Raw genomic sequence first — 13,043 nt, 5'->3', positions numbered from 1 at the left:
AAAAAAAAAAAAAAAAAAAAAAAAAAAAAAGACTGACTCACTGTTTTCACTTCCATTGTTCTTTCCTTCAAACCCGAGAGGAGCGGATCTGGGCTTTTCTTGAGCATCAAGAGACGTTACAATAAAGTCTTCAACATCTTTCTCCTGTTCAAACAGGCAAGTTTTTAAATGGTCATAAAATAACCACCAATCACATCAGGGAGCTGAACTAGCCAGACAGAAAATTTCTAAGGCCTGAATTTATCATTTTCCCACACAGAACCCAAACAAGAGTGTTTCAAACCTGAAATCATATGCTTCTAAGAATTTAAACAAACCCATCCACAGTTCTCTAGGATAAAGAAGTCACCAGCAAATATGTCAGATTAAAAAAAAATCTGTGGTAGCATGACGGGGACATGGGTATCTTAAATATCATGTTCCCTGAGACTTTTTATTTTCTCTAACCCAGGATATGCAAAATCTCAACAATATTCGGTAAGAAAAGATACAGTCTAACTCAAAAATAATTTTTTTAAATTAATTAGCATTATATGTAGAACCTATTCAATATGAACTACAACTGAAAACAAATCTAGAAAACACACTCTAGACAAAGAACCTGAATGAAAACTACACGCGAAGGCGGGTTTGTGCCTGTGCTTCTCGAGTCAGCGCTAGTGAGCGCACAGAGGCCTGGCCTGAGTATCTGAGTGGGACTGGTGCGTCGCACATATTTTTAGGAATAACTGAAGTCCTCTAATATTCGTATTACAGCGGACTGGGGTTGGTGCTGCAGAAAGCGGACTGTCCCTACACATGGCTGACTGGGGGCTGTCAGGTACGCGCCCACACCGGGCCACCAGCCCCACCAGCAGATGAACCAACAATGGTTGCAATTATGATCCTGCAGGCGCTGCAGACACATTCCCATGGGGACACTCTGGGGCCCTGGGCACCCACAGACAGCAAACCAGGGCAGCACCCAGGGACCACTTACCACAGCCATCCGCTGCACATGTTGGTCAGCGGAGGGAGCTCTGTCTACAGCCAATGGAGACTCTGCCCACCTGGAGGCCTTTCCTGCTGCTGAGCCGCCCAGGGACCAAAGCAGTTCCAAATGGTCAGCCTGGACCGAGGCACTGGTCCTGTCCTGCAGGGAGGCGTCCAAGCTCAGGGCATCCGAGCATGGCGTCAGGGGCAGGCTGGACACGGGCTCAAGGGCTGAGTCCTTCCTGACAACCTCCGGGGAGCTCCAGGAGGACAGATCCACTGCCCTGAGTGCATTCTTCAAGGGCCCGGGCCCCTCCATATGGGTTAGGTCATGGCAGCCAGCGTGGAAGCCTGCTTGTAAACAAAGTGATCCGTCCTGCAAATCAACCTGATCTTCCATGGCAACATTTGACATTTCATTTTTTATCAGTGGATCCTGATTTCCACTAAGGTCAATTAGATCACACATGGTTTTGTCGCTATGAAACGCATCCACAAGAGTCGATTTGCCAGTTTCTTCACCGTGACTAGAACTATCACTCGAACTATTTTCTAAAGCATGTGAAGATGCCACCAGCTGCTGATGTTTGAAATCCTCTGTCTCGATGTTCTCCAAGTTCACAGAATACATCAGACGGTTCAACTTTTCTTGAAGCTCTCTCACCTGACTTATGAGACCAACTTTCTGCAGCTGACAATCTTCCAGTAGTTTTTCCTTATTCTGCACGTAAAAAGGAACATGCATAAAGTAAAATAATTGAATTACGCACAGTCACGTCTGTCTGTCTGGTATTTATAAGCCAATTTCAGAGGCTGTCTGAGCAGTTAAGAATGAGCCTCCATGAGGAGCCCCTGGGTGGAGATTTTAAGCTTTTTCAATTCCATGAAAGACAGACTCACAGCTGAGAGCCCCTTGCCTACACGGTGACTGCTGCAGAGGACTCTGGGAAGGAGGCAGAGCAGGAAGCACCAGGAACCTGTCTCCCACCTGGGCACCAACTGCACTGGCAGAACCGTGCCTACCCTATACAACTCTGGAGTCTGTCCAGGGCTTGCAACTTCCTGGGGGGGGGGGGCTGGGGGGTAAACTGCAGTCAATCTGGATCACTTTCAGCTCCTCACACTGGAACAGTTACCCATCCCTGGACCCCCAGCCCCTTGGCAGGTTGGTGTGCACCCTTTCCTGGAGCATCTTGCACATGATGTGTGCGAGCCACAGCGGGCAAAAGGGGCTGTCCCACAAATACTGGGCACCTGTGCTCTGACTGCCGCTCCGGACCACGGAGGAGCAAAGAGGTGTGAGGCCATTGTTGCGGCCCCTCCCCCTCTGGCTGAAGTGACCTCCGGGGGGCTTTAAAGGGCCAGTGCCCTTTTTCCCACCACAGCATTCTTCTTTTTGTGGAGAACTTAAAAAAACCAGAACATTCAAAAACAACTGCATATAGAGGGGAAATGAGAAAGTGACTGTGAGTGCCCAGGTAAAGGTGCAGACTGACTAAGAAAACATGTGAGAACACCTGAAGCTGATACTTCAAGCTGATCCTCGGCACAGAGACAATTAAAAAAAAAAAAAAAAGGAAATATAACAAAAAACAGCAAGCTATGAGGAAGAAGGAGATTCAGATTTCCAAACTGACATTATTAGACTCAAATGTTCAGTGTTCAAAATCAAACAAGAAAAAGTACCCCAAGGCATACAAGGAAACAGGAAAGTATGGCCCATTCAAAGGAAAAAAGCAAATCCAAAGGAACTGTCCCTGAAAAAGACCCAATGTCAGATCTACTAGTCAAAGACGTTACGACAATGGTCTTAAAGACATTCGAGGAACTAAAGGAAGAGGTGGAGGTCAAGAAAATGATGTGAACAAAGTAGAAATATCCATGGAGACAAAGACAATCTAAGGAAACCAAAAAGAAACTGTGGAGCTGAAAAGTACAAGAATTGAAATAAAAAATTCACTAAAGGGATTCAAAGGCAGATTTGAGAAGGAGAAAGAATAAACTGAACTTAAAGACAGAATAATGGAAATGATCATGTCTGAGGGAAAAAAAAGAAAAAGAGACTGACAAAAGTGAATTCAGACCACGGGACCTGTGGGACACCAGCCAAGAGACCATCATACGCATTGTGGGAGTCCCAGAAGAAGAGAGAAAGGCAGCTGAGAAATTATTTGAGGACGTAATGACTGAAAACTTCCCAGAATTGGTGAAAGACACAAATATAAACATCCAAGAAACTCAACAAATCCCAAAAAAGATGAACTCAGACACACACCAAGATACATTATAATCAAATGTATAAAAGCTGAAGGCTCTAAGTGACTTGTCACATACAAGGACCCTCACAACATCACCAGCAGGTTTCTCTTCAGAAACTGGAGGCCAGAGAACAGAGAGTCAGTATATTCAAAGTGCTAAAAGAAAAAAACAGTCAACTAAAAATCCAATATCCATCAAAACTGTCCTTTAAGAGTAAAGAAAGAATTAAGATATTCCCAGATAAATAAAAGCTAAAGAAGTTTGTGACCACTATACCTGCCCTGCAAGAAACGCTCAAGGGAGTCCTACAGGGTGTAATAAAAGGTCGCTAGATGGTAACTCAAGGTCACATGGCAAAATAAAGATCTCAGTGAAGGTAAGTGCATGCACAATAAGAAAAGCCAGTGCATTAGATTGTACACCTGAAACTAACAGAACACTGTAGGTTAAAACACTTGAATTTTTTAAAAAGTTTGTGCTGTTACAACAGTGGCGTGCAACTCCACATTTTGTTTTCATCAGGATTTAAAAGACACACTTTTTAAGAATAGTCTAAAAGTTAGTTTGTTAACTTTAGTTTGTAACTCCATATTTTTTCTATATAACAAATTAATGGATTTAAACCAATTATTAGTTTTAGGTTTTGAGGCACAAAAGTATAAAAATGTGCTTGTGACATCAAAAACCAAAAGGGGTAGGGGAGAGCTGTAAAGGAACAGTTTTCATAGTTAAGCTGGTATAAATTCAAACCACAGTGTTGTAATTCTGGACGCTAAATGTAATCCCTAACATAACCACACACACAAAAAATAGCTATAGTATATACACAAAGAGAAATGAGAAGGGAATTTAAACATTTCAGTATAAAATGTCAACTAAGCACAAGAGAATACAGTAATGCAGGAAATTAGAACAAAAAAAACTGTAAGGCATATAGGAAACAAAGAGCAAAATGACAAAAATATATGCCTCCTTATCTGTACTTTTAATGTAAATGGATTAATCTTTCCCATCAAAGATGGAGAATGGCAGAATGGATAAAAACACATGATCCTGGGGCGCCTGGGGGGCTCAGTCTGTTCAGCATCTGACTCTTGATTTCAGCTCAGGTCATGATCTCAGGGTTGTGGGATCGAAAGCCCCACTTCAGGCTCTTGCTCAGTGGGGAGTCTGCTTCACTCTCTGCCTCTTCCCCCCCCCACTTCATGCTCACATGCTCTCTCTCTCTCAATTAATAAAACCGTTAAAAGAAAAAAAAGCAGAGGAATGCCTCCTGACTCATGGTATGAGTCCAGCAGTACCTTGATACTAAAGCTAGAAAAAGACACTACAAAAATGAAAACCGTAGACCAATATCCCCTATGAACATTGATGCAAAAATTCTAAAATACTAGCAAACTGAATTCAATACCATATTAAAAGGATTATACACTCTAACCAAGTGGCGTTTATTCCTGGAATGCAAAGATAGTTCAACATAGGAAAACCAATCTACGTAATACACCACATTAGCAAAATGAAGGAGAAAAAAATCACATGACTGTCTCAACTGGTACAGAAAATGCATCTGACAAAGTTCAACACCCTTTCATTATAAAGACATTCAACATACTAAAAGAAAACTACCTTAACATATAAAACCCATACATGAAAAACATACAGTGTACATCATACTCAGTGGTGACGGACTGAAAAGATTTTCCTCTAACACCAGGAACAAAGCAAGAATGCCTGCTTTCACCACTTCTCTTCAACACAGTACTGGAAGTTCTAGCCAGAGCAAGAAAAAGAAATAAAGTGTGTCTCAACTGGAAAGGAAGAAGTAAAATTATCTATGTTCCAAGATAATATGATTGTATATGTGTGAAACAAAGATTCCACTAAAAAAAAAAAAACAACCTGTTAGAATTAATAAATCAATTCAGCAAAGTCACAGGATACAAAGTCAACATATACAAATCAGTTGCATTTCTACCCACCAACAATGAGCAATCGGAAAAAGAAATGAACAATTCCATTACAATAGCAACAAAAAAGAAGAAAATGATTAAGAATTCACTGTACCAAGGAGATGAAAGTTTTGTACAATGAAACTATAAAACGTTGCTGAGACAAATTAGGGAAGACAAATAAATGGAAGCATATTTCACATTTATGGATTGAAAGACCTAATACTGCTAAGATGTACAGATTCAATACAATCTCTATCAAAATTCTAAGGACGTTTTTTGCAGAAACAGAAAAACCTACCCTAAAATTCAAAGAGTCAAAACAATCTTGAAAAAGAACAAAACTGGAGAACTTATAACTATTTGATGTCAAAACTTATAATCAAGCTCCAGTAATCAAAACAGTGTGGTACTGGTGGGTGGCTCAGGCTGTTAAGCAGCTGCCTTTGGCTCAGGTCATGATCCTGGAGTCCCAGGATCAAGCCCCATGTCAGGCTCCCTGCTCAGTGGGGAGTCTGCTTCCCCCTCTGTCTCTGTCCTCCCTCTGGCTTGTGCTCTCTCACCTGCTCACTCTCTCTAATAAATAAAATCTTAAAAAAAAGTTAAGATGTGGGGCACCTGGCTGACTCAGTGGGTGGAGTGTGTGACTCCTGATCTTGGGGTTGTGAGCTCAAGCCCTACGTTGGGTGTAGAGATCACTTAACAAAAAAATAAAATTTTTTTTTTTTAAAGATTTTTCCATTTGAGAGAGAGAGAGAGAGAGAGAGAGAGAGAGAGGAAAAAAACATGTATGAGTGGGAGGGGCAGAGGGATAGGAAGAGAGAATCCCAAACAGACTCTGCACTGAGTGTGGAGCCTGACACCGGGCTTGATCTCACCACCCTGAGATCACAACCTGAGCTGAAACCAAGACTCAGAAGCTCAACCAACTGTGCCATCCAGGCACCCCAAAAATAAAATCTTTTTTTAAAAAAAAAAAGTGGTTAAAATATAACTCTTAGATTATATATATTTTACCACCTGCACAAAAAAGGCAACTATCATTTCTGTGGTAATTTACTGAGAACATAGCATTTTTTTTTTAAAAGGGAAAAAGGGCCTGGAAGATTCTATATGCAAACATTGAAAAATATAAAATTGTGGGGCGCCTGGCTGGCTCAGTTGGAAGAGCGTGTGACTCGATCTTAGGATCACAAGTTCAAGCCACACATTGGGTGTAGAGATCACTTAAATAAAAACTAAAAAAAAAAAAAAAAAATCGTGATTTATGGAATGAATCTGCAATTTCCTTATCAGTGTATAACTTCTAAGAATTTGGCAATCAGCTCATAATCACAAGGTTTCTCTTAAGAATTCAAACAAATGTTCTTATCCCAAGGGCAGTGAGAGAAGTTTGCTGCAGTTAGAAAGTCCTCTCCAAATAGAATTAAATGTCCTGTGGGGATTTGATAAACCTATAAAACCAGACTCAGGCATCTTCTATCAAAACTGCAGGCACGGTCCACGCACCCGCTCTGAAACCGCCTGTAGAATTCAGAGCCTTCTCATTTTACAACAGGAATGTGGTGCGTACGGCACATCACAGGAGAGCTCCCAGGAAGGGAGAACTGGACTGTCCTGCCAAACCGTGCAGTGTCTACAGCAGCAGAGTCACACTGGAGGCTCAAGAGAACTGTAGATCGAAGCACACTTTGCCACTGCACTTAGGAAACCCTCCAAACCAGCCACTTTAGATTTTCAGAACATCCCAACCCTGCAACACTTGATGTGGCCGATGTGCAGCGTTCCCAACCCAGGAGAAGAAAAGCCAGCTCTCTTGCTGCTGCCTTCCTGGTGATCAGAATTTTCAAACTGTTGCATTCCAGATTATTGTGCTCTTCTCTGCTGGGAGCACAAGTCAAAACATGCAGGAAAACCCTGAGGTTCAAAAAATACCATAAGCCTTTCAAAGTAACAGATGCTGGTGATAAAGGCCTTGAGCCACAGCGCAGCTGTGTGGGCAACTTGTCCTTGCATGAAAACCCTAGAGACAGGCCTTAGAGCCCTGTTAAATCCTACTTGTATCATTACCAGAGAGAAGTAACCAATTGCTCATTTTCCCCAGGCTGAAAAGACCATGGGAAATGTGCATTTCTAGAGAACACCTAAATAAAACGTGTAGGACATTTCAGAACAGATCCGAAGAGACGACTATAAGAACGCGACAGAGCTGCTGTCTGAGGTAACATGTGTGTCACCTCCGCAAAAATGTCAGTGATGTCTCTGCCCACACAGCAGCACGGGCCATGTGCCCAAGTACCTTCATCCTTCCTGGCACTTTGCCATGGTCCTCTGTTCTCAAGGGCATCTTGTTCTCCACCGAGAGCAGCTCAGACTCCATCACGTTGTCTTGTTCGTGCAGACCCGGGTGGTTTAACGACACCGGGGCTTCGGCAGGCTGCAGATCATCATTCACTGCCCTCTACAGTAAGCGGGGAGAAAACAACAACAATGCTCGTGAAGATAAAGCTGAAGGCACCAGAGCCCAGTCCCTGGGCTGCCTCGGACTCCCCAGAGCTCTGGAACTGGACCCCGAGGCAACGTCCCCATTTCCTACATCATGAAGAACATCAGATCAGAGCTGTGCCCAAAGTCCTGCTGCCTGCTCACTGCCACTGCAGGTGAGGATGAGCTCCTAGCCTGGGGCTACCAGGACACAGCACCAGCTGGGCCACCCCACAAAGCACGGGCCAAAAGGAGCTGCTGACAGCCTGGACGTGGCACAGGGCAGCAGGCAGCGAACCCCAACTTCTACTCAAAACCAAAGTGCAGCATGTCCCAAAATGAAATGAGCTTACCATGTTTTACACAGGAAATCAGTGTTAAAAAAATAGAGCAACTGGTTAGAACTCAGAAAGGGAGATCCAGGGAGCCTGTGTAACACAAAGCCAACTCCAGATCTCCGTCTCATCCAACGTTCCCGGTCACAGGACTCTGAAAACCTTAATTAAATAACTTACAACGACAGTCAGCCTAAAGCTGTATGAAACGGTGAAATCCCTGGTGCGATTTCACCATGTACACAACGTTCTGAGACTTAAGGTTCTATGGACCCTGAATGCACCCGGAGCCACGAGCTTCAGGTTCATCTCTACCGCATCAGGAGCCTCCCCACGGAAACTGCATCCCCTGCTGCCTACCACGGAAAGGACACGCTTTCAAATTTAAAAAGAAAAGAGGAGGAACAGTAAGTTCTCCTTGAGAGAACCTCCACCCCCCTGGTCTAGCCATAGTGCTCGGCCACCCGTAGCCTGGGTCAGGGCCTCTTATGGGGTCTCCCAGCACGCCACAGCTCCCTATGCACAGACGCTTCACCTCCAGCAAACCAGCAAGAGGGGGCCTCTGACATGGCCATGGGGGCCTGCTGGCCACATCCTGCTGCGACTCTTCGTCACATGCGGCCTCCTCAGCCCTGGGGCCCCATCCCTGGGAGCTACCCTCCACGCGAGAGTGCAGGCGGGCCCCACACGCCTGCCGCTTGCCCAGCCCCTTCTGGCAGCTCAGGAACTGCTGGTTCCGCACCTGCAGCTGGCTGCTGAGGTGGACACACTGTGCTCGGAGCCCCTGCAGCTCTGGGGGCTCATGCTCAGCGGCCAGGGCAAGGCAGAAGCAGGAGAAGGCCATCACGACGGTCTCCAGCTCAGCGGAGTGGGCCGATTTCTGCTGCTTCATCGCGACGATCGCTAAGTCCCTTTCTGCGACCCTGGCCTCCTTTGCCTGCAGGGCAGCTTTGAAGGCGTGGATCTGGGAGACCAAGCCCTGGACCTCAGCCTCCTGGAGGGCCGCACTGCCCTCCAGCTTGGCCTGCTGCCTCATGGTGGCCTCCTCTGCAGCCCACAAACGCTGTGGCAGGGCCTCCAGGGGGAGCCGCTGACCCGACACCCCTGCCGCTGCCCGTGCCTCAGGCCCCACGGCGGGGTCACCCAGCAGCCCGCTAACCTCGGCCCCGTGCACTGCGGGCCCCCCGCACGAGAGCTCTCTCTGCAGCCTCTCGATGACTTCGTGGAGCTGCTCCACCTCCTCTGCCTTCTCTCTCTGCAGGCGTTGCTGGTTGTCTCGCAAGTTCTCAATGATGGATCTCAGCTCCTCGATCTCTGAGCTTCTGTCACACGGGACCTGAGGAAAAAGCACATTCAGACGCGAAAAACATGTTTCACCTTCAGAACGTCCTTCCTCCAGCTTGCCAGGACTTCACAGCTGTGGGAACGTTTACTTCTTGGAAACACCCAAATGCTGCCCCCCAGCTCCATCAGACACGTCAAACTGCTCACAAGGTCACACAGCCGCTGCGTCACCACCTGCTCGGACACCTGGTTATAGCTGTGCGTCCACCGCGGGCGGGGCAGCGCAAACTGGCCGCTTCCCCACGGCACCTCCGCACGAAGGCCGCCACCTTTAGAACGTATGCTTCCTTAATGCTAAACAGGATAAATTACAGATAGAAATTACGAACAGGAGATTTTAGGGGTCATTCCAACACTAGAATAAGAGTGAAGTAAGGAAATCGGGCTCGGGACCGAGCCAGGCGCACACGCGGGGCCGCCCCTGCTCCGGCCGGGCACTGTAACACCCCAGACCTCGGAGCGTGCCATCACTCGTGCCACTGAATGCCATCCTCAACAATTTTAAGGTAAGGACTGTTGTTATACATACTTTAAAGATAACACAATTGAAACTCAGATGTTAAATATCCAGTAAAGACTTCAAAGACAGAAAACGGAAAATCAGACTGAAACGGTTATCGACAGGGCTCCAAACTCCATTCTCGTAAGACTACCACTAACAGTGACAAACCCATTTACACTCCACTTAACAATCCTCAGCCAATTTCTTACAGTCCAATGTTCACTTCCCAAAAATTGAGGGTTTCTAACAATTCTTGGTTTCACTAGTACCACTTAACGCCCTTCAATTCAAAATCAAATCTGGCCAATACTGAAAACAAAAGTAAGAAAACAGGTGAATTTTTGGTTGTGACTCAGATGGCATCAGCGGGGTACTGCACACATCTAGGTGCTGTGTTGTGAACGGGACAGTTAGCAAAGGGAACTCTGGCGGGGGCGGTGAGCCCCTCGGCCAGCCTGTGTTTGCCCTGCATGCACGGACGACGGCTGGGACTCTCCAGAGTGACTCTGCACTCACTGCACTAAGGACACAGGATGAAAAAGCACGCACTACAAACCAGCCACAATCACGACACAAACATAAACCCAGCATGGGAAGGTCTCTGATGGTCCTCCGGGTTACAGGGCAGATGGGGCAGGCGAGGCCAGCGAGGGGCAACACCGGTTGCCCGAAAAAGGAAGACCACGCAAGCTGGGAACTGAGAACACGGGTGGACATGCAGGCCAAGAGCACGCACGTGTGGTCCCCCTCTGGCTGAGGTGGTTCCTTACAACGCGGGACGCTGTGGAGGTGACGAGGCCTGAGTGCCAGCCACCCCCAGGGTGGCCAGCAGGGGTGCACACGACCCAGCGGCAGCGTAGCAGGGGGGCAGCTGTCCCTCAGCGAGCGCAATTCGGTGCAGAACCATGGTCTGGAGCATCCAGCCCCGGAAAGGCCTACCTCGCTGAGAGCACCACCTCCCATCCCAGCCAGCTGCACCTCGAGCTGTTCGCTCACACACATGATCTCCTTTTCTGTTTTGCAGAAACGCCTATGGAAATACAATAACCACGCCAACAAAATGGGGCTGTGGGGGCAGCCCCTGATCTGGCAGACGGGAAGCACCCCAACAAGCCACAGTTTTAAAGATTAACACTCAATCTGGAAACAGTTTCCCATTTACTACTGACTAGGGAGGGAGTCCCACCAGGAAGACGCCTGCTGCCTGGGGTTGGCCTAAAACCCTGTTTTCACTGAGGTCACACACACAGCCTGGGAGGGTCCACATGAACCCCACGCCCTGAGTGTCTTCCAGCGCCTTCAGTTCACGCACCAACAGCTGCCAAGGTGCCACAGGCGAAGGCTCGGCACTAAGGCCGTTTCTTTACAACTTGGTTCTCCACTAAAGCACATTAAGATAACAGAAGATTTAAAAACAGAGTTTTTGGGGGTCACCTGGGCAGTTCAGTCGGTTAAGCACCCGACTCTTGATTTCAGCTGTCATGGTCTTGGGGTCGTGAGACTGAGCCCCTTGTCGGGCTCTGCGCTCATCAGGAGTCTGCTCAATTCTCTCCTTCTGCCCCCCACACCCACTCTACGATCAATCGATCTCTTTTTCATCCTGCTCTTAGCAAAGATTAACAATGAGCAGGTATTAAATAAAAGTCACCTCTTCTAGATCGGGGTACCCTTTAAGGACCCAAATTAGGTCAAAGGTGACAATTTATTTCCTCTTCACAGTTTCTGCCATCAGAGGGCTGCGTCTCTCCTACAGTGAGTCCCACAAGCGTCCTCTACGACCAGGCTCCCAGAGCCGCAAGCAGGATGCGGAGGATGGTGCCCGAGGGACGCAGCATCAGGGCGGCTCTGGGCTCCGCCCTGCGCTACACCTTCCAAAGCCGCCCCAGCTGCCGACCTCTGAACAGAAGGCAGGCACCTCCCGAAACGGTGGCGGAGGGCCATCTCCACGACATCTGCGCCGCGACCCACGGCCCCCAGGGCCGGCTGTAGCATGGACGTAACCAACATGAACTCAGGTGTGTGGGTGGGTCTCCCCAGTTTACCTTCAAGCTGGCGTTCACCTCTTGAAGTTCCCGCACTCTGACAGCAGCACGGTGGCTCTCTGCGTCTAATTTCAAGTTCAGATGCAGCACTTCATTGCTCTTACTTACTAAGTCATCTTTAATCTTTCCTAATTGTTCTTTTAAGTCCAAAACCTTTCATTGAAACAGAAAATATTAAAGATTATCTAATATCCTAAATCACTCAATAATTATATTACTTTAAAACATTTAAAAGTACAGGTCATGAAGAGTTATTCACGTTTTGTAACTGTTAAAATCACGAAGTGTAGTATACGGCAGGCACAGACCACCTCCCAGATCAGGTGGGTGTCCTGCGCTCACCAGCAGCCCGAGCAGATGGAGCCCTCAGAGCCCCCGACACTTACCTCGCTGTCCCGCTGCTGGAGCACCTTCTGTGCCGCCTCCAGCAGGGCTTCCGGACCCTCAGGACAGCTGCCTGCAGGAGGCACAGGGCATCTGCCCTCATTGAGTTTAGACTGCAGTGTGGACACCAGCAGCAAGTTACTCATCTGCTGCTCCCGTAATACCTCTTTATCCTGACGGAAAAGAAAAAGGGGGGGGAATTTAATTTAGGTAAGTATTTTAGGAATCGGGGGCCTCAAACTGTGTGTGAGTGCACAGTGTCCTCAGATCCTCCTGGCGCTCAGCCGAGCATGCCTGTGCACGCCAGACGTGTGATCCAGCCCCGCCGTGCCCCAGAGCAGAGATCCACCTGGTAAAAGATGTGATCCAGACAGAGAGCTGCACTGTGCGCCCGTGATTCCACTGGTAATTGTTCAAGAAGATGCAAAATAGTCTCTAGACTACTGGCTATTACAAAAAGAAAGGTCAAGAGCTTGTCCAAAAATAGGGTAACAGCTGACAATGACATTGTCCAACTGTATAATGCACATTAACGTCTCATTAAAAAGTTTTCAAAGAACATTTACTATGAAGAAATCAGTCACAACAAATTAAGTGGACAAGTTACATAAGTGGTTCAACTTTGTGGAAGGGAAAAAGGCATTTTCTCTACCTGTAGCATCTAATAAGCTCAAGAAATGTTTACTGAGGGAAAGAGGGAGGGATGGAGGAGGGAGAAAAGACAGAGGGAGCAGAGGTGGGGGGAGGAGGGACGGAGGAACGGAGCAGAGGT

General features: G+C 47.2%; 1 protein-coding gene across 8 annotated transcripts in view; it reads right to left on the bottom strand.

Moving 5' to 3' along the window:
- The window catches only part of PCNT (pericentrin), a 127,992-nt gene that overhangs the window by 29,965 nt on the left and 84,984 nt on the right, over nucleotides 1-13,043 (bottom strand). For all 8 annotated transcript variants that reach the window (XR_012376999.1, XM_025863372.2, XM_073888910.1 and 5 more), the window contains 6 exons: nucleotides 12,274-12,444; nucleotides 11,888-12,040; nucleotides 9,159-9,335; nucleotides 7,480-7,641; nucleotides 980-1,693; nucleotides 42-144 (listed from right to left, as the gene is read on the bottom strand). Coding sequence is in view for 7 of the 8 variants with exons in the window: in XM_025863372.2 (XP_025719157.2) it covers nucleotides 42-144; nucleotides 980-1,693; nucleotides 7,480-7,641; nucleotides 9,159-9,335; nucleotides 11,888-12,040; nucleotides 12,274-12,444 (1,480 nt within the window). In the remaining variant the exon portion in view is untranslated. The remainder of the gene's footprint in view (nucleotides 1-41; nucleotides 145-979; nucleotides 1,694-7,479; nucleotides 7,642-9,158; nucleotides 9,336-11,887; nucleotides 12,041-12,273; nucleotides 12,445-13,043) is intronic.

Source organism: Callorhinus ursinus, unplaced genomic scaffold (assembly GCF_003265705.2).
Source record: "Callorhinus ursinus isolate GAN/ISIS: 27379988/994484 unplaced genomic scaffold, GSC_fseal_2.0 scaffold98, whole genome shotgun sequence".
Taxonomy (NCBI): domain Eukaryota; kingdom Metazoa; phylum Chordata; class Mammalia; order Carnivora; family Otariidae; genus Callorhinus; species Callorhinus ursinus.
Note: the sequence above shows the minus strand (reverse complement) of the source record. Positions and strands in the feature narration are given on the sequence as shown.